At 43.2% G+C, this 18,890-nt stretch overlaps 1 protein-coding gene across 2 annotated transcripts in view; it reads left to right on the top strand.

The window, feature by feature from the left end:
- Positions 1 to 18,688, top strand: part of CHCHD3 (coiled-coil-helix-coiled-coil-helix domain containing 3) — a 177,771-nt gene extending 159,083 nt beyond the window's left edge. For both annotated transcript variants that reach the window (XM_064703094.1, XM_064703093.1), the window contains 2 exons: positions 12,869 to 13,004; positions 17,994 to 18,688. In XM_064703094.1, coding sequence (XP_064559164.1) covers positions 12,869 to 13,004; positions 17,994 to 18,020 — 163 coding nt within the window. In that variant the 3' untranslated portion in view covers positions 18,021 to 18,688. The remainder of the gene's footprint in view (positions 1 to 12,868; positions 13,005 to 17,993) is intronic.
- The last annotated feature ends 202 nt before the right edge of the window (positions 18,689 to 18,890 follow it).

Genomic DNA, 18,890 nt, shown 5'->3' with positions numbered 1-18,890 from the left:
ATACAGGTGTTGTCTCCTGTGTAGGATCAAAGTCCAGCCACCAGACACTTCTGGCAACATTCCAGGACTCCCGAGCCCCCCAAGGGTGGTCTCGGTGACTCGGCACCTCAGTCCTGAGGTGCTGAGATCCCACAAGGAGAGACCTTGGAAAGGTTTTTGTGAGCTGGCACTGAGGTTTCCATCAGGATCCTCTGCCTCAGACTGCTCCCCTGGTGCCCTCACAGATCCAGGGAATGGTTTGGGTTGGAAGGAACATTCCAGACCATCCAGTGCCATGGCAGGGACACCTCTCACTGTCCCAGGCTGCTCCAGCCCCAGTGTCCAACCTGGCCTGGGCATTCCAGGGGCAGCCCCAGCTGCTGTGAGAGGGGCTGGGAACACAAATCAGGAACCCTGAGGGAGCTGGGGGTGCTCAGGCTGCAGGAAAGGAGACTCAGGGTGCCCCCAGCACTCCCACAGCCCCTGAAAGGTGCTGTGGAATTTGCAGGCAACCCTGCAAGGGAAGAGATGAGAATCTTGACTCCATGTTTCAGAAGGCTGATTTATTATTTTATGATCTATATTATATTAAAAGAAAATGGTATATTAACACTATAGTAAAGAAAGAGAAAGGAGACATCGGAAAGCTAGAAAGGAATGAATAATAAAATCTTGTGACTGACCAGAGTCTGGCACAGCTGGACTGGGATTGGTCATTAATTAAAAACAATTCACATGCTGGGTAAACAATTCTCCAAATCACATTCCAAAGGAGCAAAACATGGAGAAGCTGAAGATTCCCAGCTTCTCAGGAGAAAAAATCCTGGCAAAAGGGTTTTTCATAAAATTATGTCAGTGACAAGGTGCCTGTGCCCAGCTGGGCTTGGGCTCTGGCTCCAGCAGCACTGACACAACCAGAATGCCCTCAACCACAAAGGATGTTGAGGGCATTCTGTTTTCATGTTTCTGTAACACATGATATATTTTTTATTAAATTATTATTATCATTATTATTAAAAGTTACATTTACTAATTTTATTAATAAAATAATAGTATTATTAACATTATTATTATTATTTAAAAATAAAGATTAACTGTAAGCTATCATACCTTAAATAAAATAACTCCACCATTAAACGCTATTATACCAAACAGTACTATTTTTTATTATTATAAACAAATTTATTATTACCATTATTATTATTTTAAAAATAATAATGATAAACTATCATGCCTTAAATAAAATTACTCCACCATTAAATACTACTACACCAAACAGTACTATTTTTTATTAATAAAATTATTATTTAAGTTATTATTAAAAATAAATATACACTTAAATACTACTACACCAAACAGTACTATTTTTATTAATAAAATTATTATTTAAATATTATTATTAAAAATAAATATGCACTATGAAATATCATACCTTAAATAAAATAACTCCATTAAAAACTACAATACCAATAGTATACTCCAATACAAGCTAGAATCCAGAACAACAAAATAGCATCCCCCTATTAACATTATCAATTTTCCTCCATTCCTTTAACAATAAAATACAAACCTCACTTTACTTTCACCTAAAAAAAACATACAGTACACCTAAAAGCAATTACCCCAAAAACAAAAACACAACCCCACCATCTACCACAAACTAATTCAAACCACCCTAAAAAAAAAGTAAAATTCCAAAACATTCACAACAAATACATGAATAACATTATTATGTAGAAAAACACAACAACAAAAGTATTTTAAAAAAGAGAAAAAACATCATACAGTTATCTTAAGGCTAAGATATATTCTCAGCACCTTCTCAGTGGGATTATTGCTCTTTGTTGGAGTTGATTGACGACATCTACAATAAATACATCGATAACATAATTGCGTAGAGAAACACAACAACAAAAGTATTTAAAAAAAGAAAAAATCATCCAGATATCTTAGTCTTAAGATATATTAGAGCAAGGTGCAGTGGCCCCTGGTTCTCAGCACCCTCTCAGTGCGATTATTTCTCTTTGTAAGAGTTGATGACATTTGATTGTTGAATCATTTGATTGATGAATTTGTTGTTACAACCCAGCTGATTCTGTTTTATGAAAAGAGTGGCTCAGCCTCATCCCAACCCAAGATTTGTAGAATCACACGTGGCCTTTGTGGCTTAGCAGAGTAAATCCAAGCCTGTTTTCCTAAATAACTTCATGGCCAAATGAAAAATTGGCATTTATTTTGCTTTCTCTTAAGATTACAACCTTCAGTTCCCTCGAGTAATCATCACCCGAAGTGTTTAACTGGTGATTGCTTTTTTCTGGACACTGCTTCTGCCCATAATATCTTTGATTTTTGTGGTCACTTAACAGAGGTTTGGGGCCTTTTATAGCTGAAGAGAATAGTTAAATATATATTGCTCTGGAGAGTAATATTTGGATAATAATGTGCCACGAGTTAGTGTCTTGTGGTTCTTTGTGTTGAGTGCTGTAGTTGACCTTTGCTAGAGAGGAAAAAAGTGCCTGCTTGTTAGAACATATTATTTAGCACCTTTAGAAGGGCAAAACTGGTTGGTTTTGGGTGGTTTTTTTTCAGTGTGAGGCTCAGTGAAGGTTTTATCACCAGGGTTTGGGGATGATGGTGTGATGTGAGGCCTTCACAAAGCCTGCCGTGAGTTGTAGCTCTTAGGAAATAAGTGCCAGTAATAAATCCACAATGTGCTTTGCTGTCCTGCATTTGGTTTATGCTGCTCATTTGGATTTGTCTGGATTTTTTTTGGTGTGTGTCTGTGTGCTTTACACACACAGTGATGTAAAGTTACAGTGGAAGATTTAATGCAGGGACCGGAATAACACTAAAATAGATCATTTAAGTGGATTAAACTCTGTCTTTTTTGCCACCTTCATAGAGAAGCAGGTTACAAACTGTTGCAGAATTATTTTTTCCTTTGAAAATTAGAAATATCAAGGTTTAATCTCTCCAAGTAATCCTAGAACTGGCATCAGCCACTTCTATGAGAAATATCAGCAAAACATCAGTTCAGTCTCCCAGAGCTGGATCTGCCTTTCCACGAGCTGGAGCTGGAGCTGAGGGGAGCTTTGATTCCTTTGCTCCCTAAACCTTCAGAAACCTCCTCCAAATTCCATATTAGGAGTAAATAGTAAGGAACTCTAGCACATGGTGTTGTTTGCAGTGATGATCCTTGACTTGTGTTCTCCTGATCAGCCAAGTGGAATCCTGCCAGTCTTCATTAAATAATTCTTTTTCGGGTGAGTAAGGCTGAGCCCAAGTGATACCACATGCAAGCTCTAAAAATAGTCTGTGATCTGGGTTGACATGATGAGGTTTGGATGCAAATGTTGGATTGCTGATCATGAAATTTGAGGGCTTGGCTCCATCCACGCAGAGCTGATGGGGCTCTGGAGCTGGGAAAAGTTTGGATTTTGTCCTCAGCAGTGGTGGGACGGGCTTGGCTACATCTGGGATCATTCTTTGGCTCTGAATTTGTCAAAATTAAGAGCTGGGTTTGATCTGTGCAAGGCCAAGGAGTATTTCTCTATATATTTCTATATATAACATTTAGGTACTACAAAATATTCCACAGAGTTAAAACTGCTCCTCCTTAAGTTCCTTCTAATTAAAGCCTGCAGTTGCTAAATTCTCTTTCCTACTTTGTAGCAGCATCCATGCCCCTGTTAGAAGGAATTTGTATCATTGCCATGCATGTGATTGTTTATTTTAGTATCCTGCTATTCACTAAAAACTGTCCCTTAAGCTAAAAAGAAAAGTGCCTCCTAAATTTGGGTATTTCCAACACTCTGCTCCCTTTGCAGCTGCAGGAACCAGCTGTGGGAGAGGTACATTTCTGCATTAATGGTGGTGTGCTTTGGATTTGAAGAGGGTTTTTCTTCTGTTTGAGGGTTTTTTCTTCTATTTTTGGAGAGGAGGGGAATTTCATAAATAAATAGTGGTTTGGGATCATGCAGATCAGTTCATAGCAGTTTAAATCAAAGTATTCAAACTCGTTTTGTCTCTGAGGTTGGATGGGAATCCTGTCTTAATTTGTTAGCTTGCTTCTTGACATATTTGGAATTTAGGCAACCACAGCAGGTCAGATCAGAGTCTCCTGAGCTGGGAGTGGGGTTTTAGGGAATGCTGTAAAAATGAGGGAATGGTTAAGTGGTACCATTTTGCCTTCAAACAAGTGGTGGTGTGGGGCTTTCCTGAGGCAGATCTTGCTTGTAATCTCTTGCTGGGCACCTCACACCTTCCTGTAGAATTATTTTTGAACCTAAATGTGCTTTTGATAACCCCAGTATGCTCTGGCAGCGAGTCCCAGCTTTTCATCAGCTGTTCTTTGGGGAAGGTTTGGATTTTTTTTTTGGCATTGTAAACCCACTGCTGGGAAACCTGTCTGGCTGCCTCTGCCTGTAATCCAGTGATGATTTCATCCTGTAATTCACTGATAATTGAGATCCAGCTCTTGCAGTTGTCCTTCTCTGGGCTGAAGAGATCTGCTCCTCATGAGGTGTCCTGAGGGCCTGAAGGTTATCCTTGACATCCAACAAATTAAGATTCACAACCAGAATATTTTTTCCTGATCCTCATCCTGTTGTCTTCCTCTTCAGTCCTTGCCCAAGAAAGGCTTTAAGGATGTGCATAAATTTCCATGTGCAAATGTGGAATTGCTCAATCCTGGAATGGTTGGGGTTGGTAGGGACCTTAAAGCCCATCCAGTTCTTTTCCTTTTCCTTTTCCTTTTCCTTTTCCTTTTCCTTTTCCTTTTCCTTTTCCTTTTCCTTTTCCTTTTCCTTTTCCTTTTCCTTTTCCTTTTCCTTTTCCTTTCCCCTTCCTTCCTCTCCTCTCCTCCTTTTTCCTTTCCTTCCCCCTTTTCCTTCCCCAAATTCCAAATATCAGAATGTTTAGAGTAGATCTTTATTTGCTTTTGACAGGGTAAGAGATGGGTAAGAGATTAAATAAATGAGAGGATGACAAACATTTCCCTGTGATTTTGGAGTGCAGGGGTTTTTGGAGAAAGGATTTAAAATAACACAGGGAAGAATAATTCTGGACTTGATTATGAGTAGCACAAAAAGTGGAGTAAGCTTTATTCCAACCTTTAAGTTATTTATTTAGTAGATTTTACATTCTCAATTGCAGAGCAGAAACCACTGTGGTTCCCTTGCAGCATTTCAGCAGAGATTCATTAGGAAAATTCTTTCTTTGACACCTTTTGGAGAAGTCACACTCGGCACCCGAGTGTAAATAAAAGCAAGAATCAACTCTGCAGTACTTGATCTTTTGCTGGCAGCACTTCCCACGCAGTGATTGTGAGGGCTGTGTGTGGGCACAGCTTGATTAGGGACCAGCATTTGTAGATACTCAGCAATCAGATCTGTGTTTTTCCTTCCCAAGCACTGGGAGAAGAACTGAACCATTTGGTTTGTGCCTCACACGTTCCGTACCCTGCCTTCGAGTCATCACCTACTGCATGTGCAAAAACAAGCTTCAAAAATAGCTTAATAGAAGGAGTAAATTAATGGAAAAACTAAAAATAATGGTGCAGCAATGAGGACCTTCATTACCATGTGCCCTTTTGTCTTTTTTTTCCCTGGGTCCTGTTTTACAATTATTTTCTGTGCTGCAAACTTGTCCTGTGGATTCGCTCGGCAGTGATGCTGCTGGGAGAAGTGGGTTAAACAAAGGAGGATTCTTCTTTTTTTAAGAAGAATCACCTTTTGGGTGAGGAGATGTTATAAAAAGAGGAATCCTCTCACCAGCACCTTTTTGGGTGGTGGTGGAGAGCACAAATGCCTTGCTGCTGTTTCATAGGTGTCCTGCACATTCAGCTTTGAGCTGCCCTTCCCTCAGGCTCTCCTGAGCTGGGCTCACGTTTCTCTTGCTGCCTCCATGTGTAAAATCCCTCCACTGTGGCCTTTCCTGTCCATCTGCTCAGTTAATCCATCTCTGCTCAGGCTACCAACCTTTATTTTATTTTTTTTTTTCGCTCCTGGCCAAAAGAAATGGAATCTCTGATGAAAGTGATTTTCCTACCCCAAATTCACATCATCCCCTTTCATCCTGCTGCTGGCATCCTCACCAGTGTTCTCCAGGAAAATCACACATCTTCACTTTCCCAGCCCTGCCTGTCCCATTTCTGCTTCCCTGCTGTTTCCAGTTCCCTACTGACTTCTCTCTGAAGCATCTGTGACTCCACCTTTACCCCTCACTCATCCCCATTTCAATTTCAATCTCATTTCCAAAATTTCCAGAGCAGCTGTGGCTGCCCCTGGATCCCTGGAATGTCCAAGGTGAGGTTGGACACTGGGGCTGGAGCAGCCTGGGACAGTGGGAGGTGTCCCTGCCATGGCTGGGGTGGCACTGGATGGGCTTTAAGGTCATTTCCAACCCAAACCATTCCATGAAACACCTTTTGCTCTTTCTCAGAAGGAATTTCTGCTGAACACAGACAATGTTAATTGATTAAATTCCCACAAATCCTTCTGAAACCACTCTTCATAAAGCACCTGAAAACAATTCAGCTGTTGCACATTTCATGGGCTGCCCATGGGTGTGGATTGCCTTTTGTTTCACCATTTGTTGTTCCTTATCCTTGTGTTTATTCTGAGAACACCAGAAAAGAAACACCTTCCCTTTTTTTGTTGTTTATTTTGCATTCTGCCAGGCCTGGTCACAGCATGGCTCCATCAGTAGGACTAAATAAACCAGGTCAGAACATCCTCTGCAACACCCCCCTGTGCTGCTGCTCTGGGATCAGTGTCAGGTTCATTTGTAGGGTTTTGTTTTCAAGTGAAGGCTTCCCTGGATTTCCCACGCTGGGAACAGCCCCAGTTTGTGGTTTGGATGTGCTGAGCTGCTCTGGGGAGGAGGCACAGCAAGGTTTGATCTCAGAGAGCTGCGGGCTCTCTGCTCGGACACACAGCCCCACTCTGGTCTGTTTAATTCACTGCTTCAGAAGTAGCCAAGGGTTACACAAATAAAATCAGCTGCCTTTGATAGGTGTCAGCACTTTAATGAGGAATTAAATTAAGCCCTGGCTACTCCTGCCCATCTCATGGCACTATTTTTATCTCACGCTCTCCTTTTTTGTTGCTATTTTTTTCCCCCCCATATTTTTTATGACAATTGCTTGAAGTCCTGATCTGGGGGGGGATTATGCCAGATACCTGCACAGCTGGAAACTCATCAGCCATTCAGATTCCTTCAGTGAGAGTGTCAGTTTTAGCACGAAGCTCGCAAAGCTCACCGTGGTGATTTCAAATTTCCTCTTTAGTAGACATTTTGTTTGAATGCCATGAAGGGGCTCCTCTCCCCAAGCCCCCAGGAGCACAATAAGCTATGCTCTTTGAGAGAGCCCAGATGAGTACAAAGTTGCCTTCATTAAATTTTCTTTTCATGCTTTAGCATAGAATATTTCTTTTTAAGACTCTCTCTCTCTCTCGTTTCCTTTTGTGTTTTCATCCTATTACCTTTATGAGGTTGTGATGCATCAGCTCTCTGGAAAAGGTGGGTGCACAGCTCCCTCAGAGGTTTATTCCAGCACTGAAAGATTATTCTGGCATGGGAGGTGCTTCAAGAACAGCTGGAGAAGGGAAAGCAGATCAAGGAATTGCAAACTTAATAAAGCCACGCTGTTCCTCACCTGCCATGTGGCTGCTGCTCGTATTGACTGAGAAAAGCAAAGCTTGGAGATTTTGGGTGTGTTGGTTCTGTTAAGGAGTTCTGGAGATCTGTCAGCATTCCCTGGCATTCCTGCTGCACTCCCATGGTTTGTGGTTTTCCTTCAGTTTAGTTGTGAAATCCCTGAGTGATTAATCAATTAATTAAATATGGTGTGGGACACAGTCTTGTTTAATTTACAGTGGTAGATTGTGATAGGACAAGGGGCAAGAAATGGAAATTGAAAGAGGGGGGATTTAGATGGGATATTGGGAAGGAATTCCTGGCTGGGAGGGCAGTGAGGCCTTGGGATGGAATTGCCAGAGCAGCTGTGGCTGCCCCTGATCCCTGCAATGTCCAAGGCCAGGCTGGACACTGGGGTTTGGAGCAGCCTGGGACAGTGGGAGGTGTCCCTGTCCAAGGCAGGGGTGGCACTAAAGAGGCTTTCAGGTCCTTTCCAACCCAAACCATTCTGTGATACTCTGGTGACACTTTGCCCATCACGTGTCCCAAAATACAGATCTCTCTCAGGACAGGGTGTAGTTCAGGACCTCCTGCTCTGAGGATCTCCCGGCCCTGCCTGGGACCAGACCAGGTTGCTTTACCCACTCAGGCATTTATAACCTCCACATTTTCCCAACAGATTCCAGATAATTGCTGAGTTTGCACTATTTACCTTTTCTTAAGAGCTTTTCCCTCAGTCAAACCCCACAGACCCTTAAATGCTTGTGTAAAATGACCTTTATTCATGGAACCACTGAATGGTTTGGGTTGGAAGGGACCTTAAAGCCCATCCAGATCCATCCCCTGCCGTGGCAGGGACACCCTCCACTATCCCAGGGTGCTCCAAGCCCCAGTGGTCAGTCTGGTCTTGGACATTCCAGGGATCCAGGGGCAGCCACAGCTGCTCTGGATATTTTGGAAATGAGATCAAAATTGGAATGGAGAGGAGTGAGGAGTAAAGGTGGAGTCACAGATGCTTCAGAGAGAAGTCAGTAGGGAGCTGGAAGTAGCAGAAAAGCAGAAATGGGACAGTGGGACACCCTCCTGTATCCCAGGGTGCTCCAAGCCCCACCCAACCTGTCCTTGGGCACTTCCAGGGATCCAGGAACAGCCACAACTGCTCTGGGAATTCCATCCCAGCCAGGAATTCCTTCCCAATATCCCATTGAAGTATTAATTGATGTAATCATAGCAGCTTCAGGAGATTCTCTGTTAGGGAGATATTTCATTCCCCTTTGGAGGAGTTTCCTTGCTGTTGTTTCTGACCATCCATCTGTGAGTGAGTCCAGAAATCAATGGGAAACCCTTCAGAGGGGTTCCCATAATGCACAATGGAACCTCCTTTCCCAACAGGAGATCCTGCAACCTGTGGTTTATGGCCCTCTAATGCCAGGCAGCAATTTCATTTAGTGCTTTCCCAAAAGTGCCAGCAGAGCATTAGGGGAGTGGAACAAGCACAGCTGATCAATACACAGACAGTGCTCACCTTCAGATTAATCCAAGAAATGGGCTTGGCTGCCTTGGAGGAAGTGGCTGTGTTCTACAAGGACAGAGCTGAGAGCAGGTTTACAAAAATCCCCCCTGAATGGGAGGGGAAAAGTGAGAGTGTGAAAACAAATCACTGAGGGGCAGGAGGAGATGTGGCTCACAGGGCTCCCATATGGTTGGCAATGTACAGAGTCCTTTGGAACATTCAAATAAGGAATAATACCTGGATTTTGGTCACTGATTGTGTGACTCTGGGAAAAGCCCCCACAATTTAAAAACTCTTTAATTATGGGTTAGAGTTCCCCCATTGAAATGGCTTTATTTACACTGACAGAATTTATGCAGCCATGCTAGAGCAGCCATTCCTTTCTCTCTTCAGATTAATCCAGGAAATGGGCTTGCTTGGCTTGGAGGAAGTGGCTGTGTTCTACAAGGACAGAGCTTGAGAGCAGGTTTACAAAAATCCCCCCTCAATGAGAGGGAGAGAAAAGTGAGAGTGTGAAAACAAATCACTGAGGGGCAGGAGGAGATGTGGCTCACAGGGCTCCCATATGGTTGGTAATGTACAGAATCCTTTGGAACATTCAAATAAGGAATTTTGGTCACTGATGGCATGACTCTGGGAAAAAAATACACAGTTTAAAGGCTCTTTATCATGGGTTAGAGAGTTCCCCCATTGAAATGGTTTTGTTTACACTGACAGAATTTATGCAGCCATGCTAGAGCAGCCATTCCTTTCTCTCTTCAGATTAATCCAGGAAATGGACTTGGTTGGCTTGGAGGAAGTGGCTGTGTTCTCAGAAGGACAGAGCTGAGAGCAGGTTTACAAAAATCCCCCCTGAATGGAGAGAAAAGTCAGAATGTGAAAACAAATCACTGAGGGGCAGGAGGAGATGTGGCTCACAGGGCTCCCATATGGTTGGTAATGTACAGAATCCTTTGGAACATTCAAATAAGGAATTTTGGTCACTGGTGGCATGAATCTGGGAAAAAATTACACAATTTAAAAGCTCTTTGTCATGGGTTAGAGAGTTCCCCCATTGAAATGGTTTTGTTTACAGTGACAGAATTTATGCAGCCATGCTAGAGCTGCCCATTCCTTTCTCTCTTCAGATTAATCCAGGAAATGGGCTTGGTTGGCTTGGAGGAAGTGGCTGTGTTCTACAAGGACAGAGCTGAGAGCAGGTCTACAAAAATCCCCCCTCAATGGGGGAAAAAGTGAGAGTGTGAAAACAAATCACTGAGGGGCAGGAGGAGATGTGGCTCACAGGGCTCCCATATGGCTGGCAATGTACAGAATCCTTTGGAACATTCAAATAAGGAATAATACCTGGATTTTGGTCACTGATTGTGTGACTCTGAGAAAAACCCCCACAATTTAAAAATTCTTTAATTATGGGTTAGAGAGTTCCCCCATTGAAATGGTTTTGTTTACAGTGACAGAATTTATGCAGCCATGCTAGAGCTGCCCATTCCTTTCTCTCTTCAGATTAATCCAGGAAATGGGCTTGGTTGGCTTGGAGGAAGTGGCTGTGTTCTCACAAGGACAGAGCTGGGAGCAGGTTTACAAAAATCTCCCCGAATGGGGGAAAAGTCAGAGTGTGAAAACAAATCACTGAGGGGCAGGAGATGATGTGGCTCACAGGGCTCCCATATGGTTGGTAATGTACAGAATCCTTTGGAGCATTCAAATAAGGAATTTTGGTCACTGATGGCATGACTCTGGGAAAAAATTACAATTTAAATGCTCTTTATCATGGGTTAGAGAGTTCCCCCTTTGAAATGGCTTTATTTACACTGACAGAATTTATGCAGCCATGCTAGAGCTGCCATTCCTTTCTCTCTTCAGATTAATCCAGGTAATGGGCTTGCTTGGCTTGGAGGAAGTGGCTGTGTTCTACAAGGACAGAGCTGAGAGCAGGTTTACAAAAATCCCCCCTGAATGGAGGGAGCGAAAAGTGAGAGTGTGAAAACAAATCACTGAGGGGCAGGAGGAGATGTGGCTCACAGGGCTCCCATATGGTTGGCAATGTACAGAATCCTTTGGAACATTCAAATAAGGAATAATACCTGGATTTTGGTCACTGATTGTGTGACTCTGGGAAAAAAATACACAATTCAAAAGCTGTTTATCATGGCTTAGAGTGGAAAAAACCCCACAATTTAAAAGCTCTTCATCATGGGTTAGAGAGTTCCCCCTTTGAAATGGCTTTATTTACACTGACAGAATTTATGCAGCCATGCTAGAGCAGCCCATTCCTTTCTCTCTTCACCTGTGTATAAGAATTCACTTTAAAATCACTTGTGAGTAAAGGCACAGCAAGGTTTACTGTGGGTATTTCTAGTTAATTCAGCTTCTCTTGTATTGATTTATCAATTCACACCAGGAGTTTGGGCATTTTAATGGAGCTCTGGTTTAGCTGGACCTAAATCATCACTGCTGGGAGATGTCTGCAGAGAACATCCCTGCTGTTTCTGTGTTCCCTGTCCCAGCACAGACCTTGCCATCCTCCCTCCACGTGCAGCAGTTTGTGGTTGCACATTTTGATGCCTGACATGCCTTTGAAGCACGTGCTGATCTCAGCACAGGGGGGATTAAGGGAAAATCCTCCTCCCTAAGAGTCTGCAGAAGTTTGAACTTGGAGATCATAAAGTGTGGAAGCACCTGGGAATGCATTTAAATTCTGGTTTAGATTTCACAGATTCAGATAATGAATGAAAGGAGGAAGAGATGTTTTATATAGGTACAAGCTGTAAAATCAAGGTGACTTAACAGTCTCTTTATTTTAGCACCACGTCTTCAGTGATTGTCAAGAAATCAATTCCCCGGAGGAGCAGCGTTTGTGCTTCGTGTTTCATTCCCCTGATGGAGGAAATCTGCCTTGGCCAATCAGCACAATGAGAATCAGAACCACAGAGTGGGCTGGGTTGGGAGGGATCTTGAGGATCACCCAGTTCTAACCCCATTTCCATGGGCAGGGACACCTTCCACTATCCCAGGGTGTTCCAAGCCCCATCCAACCCAGCCTTGGACACTGCCAGGGATGGGGGTGATGCCTTGAGAAGAGACTGCACAGAGCTAAAGAATAAAGCAGGGATTTATTCACAGGATCTCCTCAATGGCTGCACCTTGGGCAGCACCAGAGCCCAGCCAGGGCTGCACCCAAGATGAACCAAAATGGCCCCAAAATGCACGAGCGCTCCCGGGGTCTCTCCCTGGGATCAGTTCTGCTCCATTTGCACCTTGCAGTTCATTGTCCCATCCCAGCTTCAGCCCAGGCAGTCCCACCCTGCTTGTTTTTCTCTCTGCAGCCCACGGGGTTTGTGCTCCTGGGCTGAGATTTGGGGCATTTGTCCTTGGTGCCCAGCTGGAGCAGGAATTGTTTTGTCTCCCTGCTCTGTGCACACAGCTCACCATCCCATAATATGAAACTCGGACCCAAACACTAAAGCAGCACAGAATGGGAAAAATATAAAAGCTAAACCTGAGGCATGCGGACCTCACAGGGATGAATTCTTTCCTCTGGAAGTGTCCAAGGCCAGGCTGGACAGGGCTTGGAGCAGCCTGGAAGGTGTCCCTGACCAGGGCATGGGGTGGAACTGGATGTGCTTTAAACTCCCTTCCAACCCAAACAGATTCAATATTAATAAAATAATTCAATATTTTTGTCTTTCCTGAGCTGTTTTTAGAAGGAAACCCTGAAGCTGTTGTCTGTTCCTGCAGGAGATACGAGTCCCATCCCATCTGTGGGGAGCTGCAGGATAAAATCCTCCAGTGCTACCGGGAACACGCCCAGGAGACCCTGAGCTGCTCTGCCCTGGCCAGCCAGTACCTGAACTGTGTCAATCATGCCAAACAGGTGAGCTGGGCCTGTTCTCACTGAAAAATGATGGAATGATGAGCAGAGGGGTTTCTAATTAGTCCTTCCTCCGTGCCTGAGCATTTCCCAGTGTGTGTGTTCCCAGAGCTCTGTGGAGACCACTCAGAGTTGATTTAAATGCTCAGGTTTCCATCTCTTCCCCTGGGAAGATGTTGTTTAGTGTAGCAGCTCTTGCTGTTGGCAGATGTTTCCTGTTATCTACAGTTTTAGTAGTAAAACAAGGGGATTAAAATACCTGGTTGTCTTTGCCATAAATATGAGAAAGTCATGGATGTCTCAAACTGCATTGGTGACCACTTGGAATTCTTGATTTCTTCTGTTTTGTGTTATGCAAGGCTCTAAAACTGCCCTTCACCTGCTCTTGCCCTCCTCTCTTCCAGTTTTGTATGGTATGGATGTCACTGCCAATTAAAATCTTTATGCTTTATTAGTGCAGCATGAAGGAAAATGACAGCAATATGTAAATCATTAAATTAAAAGAAGCTGTAATTTCTCAGTTTTACTCTTTTTCATCAGCCTGCATCTTTCAAATGCAGACATGCATATATTGACCTCAACTGTGTTCTTAAACAAAGCAGGAAATGTGCTCACAGCCCACATGCAGGATGTGTAAAAAGTGCTTAAATCAGTCTGTTGATCTTTATTTCTGCCCAAATCTGTGAGTTAATATTTGAGCACGTGAGCACACCCATCTCTATGTGATAGCAGAGACCTGGTGAGTACAACTGGTGTTTGATCATGGTAATCACCTTCCCTGGGCTTAACTCTGCCTGGGCACAAAATCCCTGAGATTTGCCTCTGATCCTTCTCCGTGACCTTTTGCTTTCAAATGCTGCAGCCTCGAGCTGGTATTCCCAAAGATCTGCTGGAATTAGCACTGCTCGTTGTGCCTCAGTCACTGAGAGCTCCCTGTCCCTTCAGATTCACTTATTTTAATAAATCTTTTATTGGGATTTGTTGTGCCATCCCTGGAAGTGTCCAAGGCCAGCTTGGAGCACCCTGGGATGGTGGGAGGTGTCCCTGCCATGGATGGGGTGGCACTGAATGGGATTTAAGGTCCCTTCCAACCCAAACCCTTCTGGGAATTCCATGATTTCTCCTCCTGCCCATTTTGGAATGCACCGACATGAAAATCACAGAATCATTAAGATTCTTTAGCCCATCCAGTCCAGCACAGCCAAGGCCACCACTGACCCTGTCCCCAAGTGCCACAACCACACGGCTTTGAAATCCCCCCAGGAATGGGGATTCCAGCCCTGCCCTGGCTGGACAAGCCTTTGAGGGAAGAAATCTTGCACAATATCCAACCTCAGCCTCCCCTAGGCTGTTTCCTCTTGTTCTGTCACTTGTAGCCCTGTTTTGGTTTATTCTCTAGTGGTTTTCCCCATGGCCCTGCAGCATGTGCAGCGCTAATTTACTGCTTGTATATTTTTTTAAATTATTTTTTAAAGTAACCAGAAAAAATGGATTAATTACTCAGACATGTTTAAGCTCTAAGTCGAGTTTGTATCTGATAGGAATTTCTTCAGAAGACTCTGATGGGGATGAATTAATTCATGTTCAGAAGATGCAGGAAAAGCAAATTGCATAAATATGAGCATTAGGTTTTTGAACCCTTTTAAACACCTTTTTTTTTTGTTGAAGATCTTCATCCAAGCCTGTCAAGTAGTTAAAAGTGTTTCCTAAATGTTTCTTATTCTGTTTCACACATGCTTCAAGATGAGAATTCAGAGAGGCTTCTCTCATGATAACAGAGAAGGAGAAGCCTTTTATGATGGAAATATTTGCAAGCAGGAGCAATTGTTTTTCATAATGAACTCCAGCCCATCCTCCACGTGCTGCAGCTGTAATTGTAATTATTTTTACTCACTGTTTGCCCACATGTCCAGACAGTTCCTTTGAAATAATTCCTAAACGCTGCTCTAAAATCACTTCAAAATTACCTTCTCTGTGTGCCTGGTTGGGAGCCAGAGGAGGGGGATAAATGGCAGATTCAGAAATGAAAAAGTTAACTGACACTGGCTACAAGAAACAAAGGGAAGAAGAAAATTTGCTAGAGGGAATAGAGCAAGATATTGAAAAGCAAATAAGTGAACTAATCCGATTTCCTGGCGGTGAGTCTGGGCACTTGTGCTCGGGCTGAGCACACTCTGTGCTTTTCATAAATTGAATTTATTGACTCCTCTTTCTTCCCTATCTTGCTTATAATTATCTCCCCCTCTCTTCTGTGTGCTCCTTATTTCTCATGCTGTCTGTAATCTCATGTCTCTATCTGTCCTTTTCTCCCCTCTTTAGAAAAGCCCAGAGAGTTGTTAATTCACAGGGGTTTGACACATTGGTGTATCTTCCCTTGAAATCTCTTCCCAAAGTCATGAGAAGCTGGGGAGATAAATTAAACTCTGTTATTAATGTTTGCATGTTATTGTAATGATAATGCCAGTAATGGAGAGGAAAACTTAACCTAATGGAGCCATTAAGGGGAAGATATTTGGATTGTGTCTGGCATTTATTTATGCTGAAGTGACTCCAGCCAGACCATCCATGGCTTTTTAATCCTTTTTTTTATGGACTTTAACTGTTAAAATACACATTTTGAGGGTGTTTTTCTCAATTTTCTCCCCTCCTGGGTTACAAGAAGTTCTGATTCTTACATAAAAACACAACTAGTCCATGGTTTAACAAATGTGTGCAATAATTTCCTGCTAAACCATTGAATTCCAGAAGGATTCAGGCCTCTGCAGGCAGGTGAGGTTTAAGAGTACTTAAAATAACAATAATACCAGCAGCTGCTGGTGCCTGGCAGCCTGGCTACAAAATGTTATCCTTTAGCCTTGGATAAAGTGTAAATAAATAGTGTAACCACTATTTTCATTTGTTGGATCAAGTGGGTCCTTAATTATGCATCCTAAATAGAATAAAAACAGGATTTTTGCCTCATTTTCCTGTATTTTTATTTGATCCCAATTTCTAGTCTAAGAGAAAAATAGATGGAATTTGTGTATCTGGAAACAGTGAATTGAAATGAAGCAAAAATACCTCATCATTTAACAGTGCCCTCATTGAAGGAAGTTTATTATGGACAAACTTCCCTCCTTGAGGTTATGTAAAAAAAAAAAAAATTAAATTCATTAATTTTAAAAGGCAAGGAAAAAATGCATTAATTTAAAAAAGGACCAGCTTCCCTCCATGGGGTTAGGTTTAAGAAAAAAAAGAAATATTTTAAATGCATTAATTTAAAAAGACAAGAAAAAACACTAAAAACCCCCAAAATGTAGATAAAACCAAAGCAAAGCTTGGAATACACCTGTTTTTCTGAAGGTGAAATTTTGTGGGCAGAAATATGGATATGATGAACAAATATCTGCATTTTCTTTCCTTAGGACACTAAACAAAAGCAGCCCAATTTTTCTCAGATCCCTTGGGGATTTCCTCTGTTAACCTGTGCAGTGTTAAATCAACATAAAGTTAATATTCAGCTCAGAGATGGTTTGGAGTGAGGCTGTAATTCCTGTGCAAAAAGGAATTTTCCAGGTAGAGCTTTCCAGAAATCTCCATGGGGGTGCCATGGATTGGAGGTTTTTGGTAACAGATGAAATTTCCCCAGATTTTTGTTTGTAAATGCACCCAAAGAGCACAAAACTGGCTCCTTTTTTTCCTCCAGCCTCTTTTTCTCCTCTGTGGATGCTGGAGGATTTTGTGGGCACAGGAACAGGGACCACCTGATTGTGTGGATGCTTTGGAGAATTTCACAGTCAGGATTGTTAAGGTTGGAAAATACCTCCAGGATTATGGAATCCAGGCATTGCCAGCACTGCCAAGGCCACCACTGACCATGTCCCCAAGTGCCACATCCACATTTTAAATGGCTTTAAATCCCTCAAGAAAAGGGGACTCCACCCCCCGGGCAGCTGGGCCAGGCTGGACAATCCTTTTGGGAAAGACATTTTTCATAAAATCCAGCTCTTAACCCTTGCAGGAGCTGGGTGGAATAGCACAGTTTACTGGGTTATTTAAATAATAATATGAGAATTTGGCTGACATGGTTTTAATTCCCTTTATTGTTAATTTTCCCTGATTTCCATGGCTGTAACAATGCAGTCCAGGCTTCCAAGCTGTCTAGTGTTGCTCAGACACCTGAATCAGCTGTTGGGAGGATTTCAAGGTTTAAATTTGGGTTTGTTCTTGACATAAAGCCTCAGAATTATCAAATCTCTTCCTGCCATTTCTTGCAAGGAGAGACTCATAATTAGTCTTTACTCATTTGATGGGGTTTGTAGGCAAGAAAAAGGGTTTGGGTTGGAAGGGGCCTTAAAGCTCATCTCATTCCAACCCCTGCCATGGGCAGGGACACCTCCCACTATCCCAGGGTGCTCCAAGCCCTGTCCAGCCTGGAACATTTCCAGGGGCAGAAAACCTGGTTTAGTGAAAAAAAATTAAATGATTTTTAAGGTCCTTTCCAAGCCAAACCATTCCATGCTCTGTGGTTCTGTAATGAAGCCCAAGGTGAGTGCAGCATGTTCAGATTGTTGGGGTTTGATTCTGACTCAGCACCCAGGAAGGAGCCAGGTGAGGGATATACTCAGTGTTGGATGTTCCCAGGATATTTTTATTCAAGAGTTTAATTGCTTGGAATGGGATTTTTCTTATTGTAAGGTCAGGTGTTTTAATTTCCTTTAATAGCCACAGCACTACAGCCATGATAGCATGAGGGGAGGTGAAAATGGATCATTAGTGAGACTCTTCAGGCCTCCAAACCTCTGCCTTGTTGAGTCCTCAGTCTGCTTCACTCTGCTTCTGGGACTTGTCTCTGGCATGATGTGCTTATCAACAACATTTCTTGTTCTGTGTTTTTATTTTAAAAAATTGCAAATCCTAGGGGGGAATTGTAGCCAAACTTCAGAATAATTCAGAGTTACTGAAATATGTGTTTCTCCCTGTCTCTCCCCTCCCCTGTGATCATTTTTGCAGCAGAGAATGCTTGGGAGAGGAGGATAAAGGCATTGTCCGAATCAAGCACAAGACCATCAACTAATTTCAGCAGAAGAGCTTTTTTTGTTTTCCCTCCCCAAGAACGACCCAGCAGCCCATTTTCAGGGCAGCCCAATAAAGAGAAGAAGTGGAAGAGCCATTTGAAGGGCAGCACGCTCAGGGCTCAATCAGCAGCAGCGCTCGGGAAGCCAGGCCTGGATCTCCTTCCATCAGAGCTCGCCCGTGCGGGGCCACATCAAAGCCCACTTATTGCTGATTGAAGGAAGAGAAAGAAAAGAGCCTTTCTCTGACCTCAGAGAGGGGAAATATCCTTCAAATGCTGCTGTTTCACTGGAGGATCTCCTCAGAAACATCTCTCTGTCAGAGGCAGGGGTGTAACCCTTGCGGCACCAGAATGTGGTCGTTCCTCAGAGCAGCCCCTGGTCCCACTGTCAGAGTTCTCCTCACAGTGTAGAATTGTAAATTGTGCTTTAACTTATTCCCCAAATGGCCTGGCTTGATGAAGTCTCTCTCTCTGCAGGCCTTCTGCTGGAATGATGTTTGTGACCCAACACTCGGGGTGCTCCATGGGCCTTTGTTTCCATGGGATGGTTCTGTTGTGCTCCTCGCTCGTATCAAGTGCTGACGAGAATGCCTCGCTCTGTACCAACAATAAATCTATTTTATGCACAAGATTGATGCTGCAGTCTGTCTCCCTTCCCACTCCTCGGGGGTGGATGGTGTTCCCTCTGCTGTGTCAATCACGCTTTCCCAGCAGATGTTGTTGCTGAAGCTTTTCAAGCACAGACTTTCATGCACAACCAGCCCTGGTGGCAGGAAGGGGGCTTGGATTGAGCTGTTTTCCATCACAGCCACCTAAAAGGATCCCACGTGATG

The sequence above is a fragment of the Zonotrichia leucophrys genome, chromosome 1A (genome assembly GCF_028769735.1).
Source record: "Zonotrichia leucophrys gambelii isolate GWCS_2022_RI chromosome 1A, RI_Zleu_2.0, whole genome shotgun sequence".
NCBI classification, from domain to species: domain Eukaryota; kingdom Metazoa; phylum Chordata; class Aves; order Passeriformes; family Passerellidae; genus Zonotrichia; species Zonotrichia leucophrys.
The sequence above is the reverse complement of the archived record's forward strand: the minus strand, read 5'-3'. Positions and strand labels throughout refer to the sequence as shown.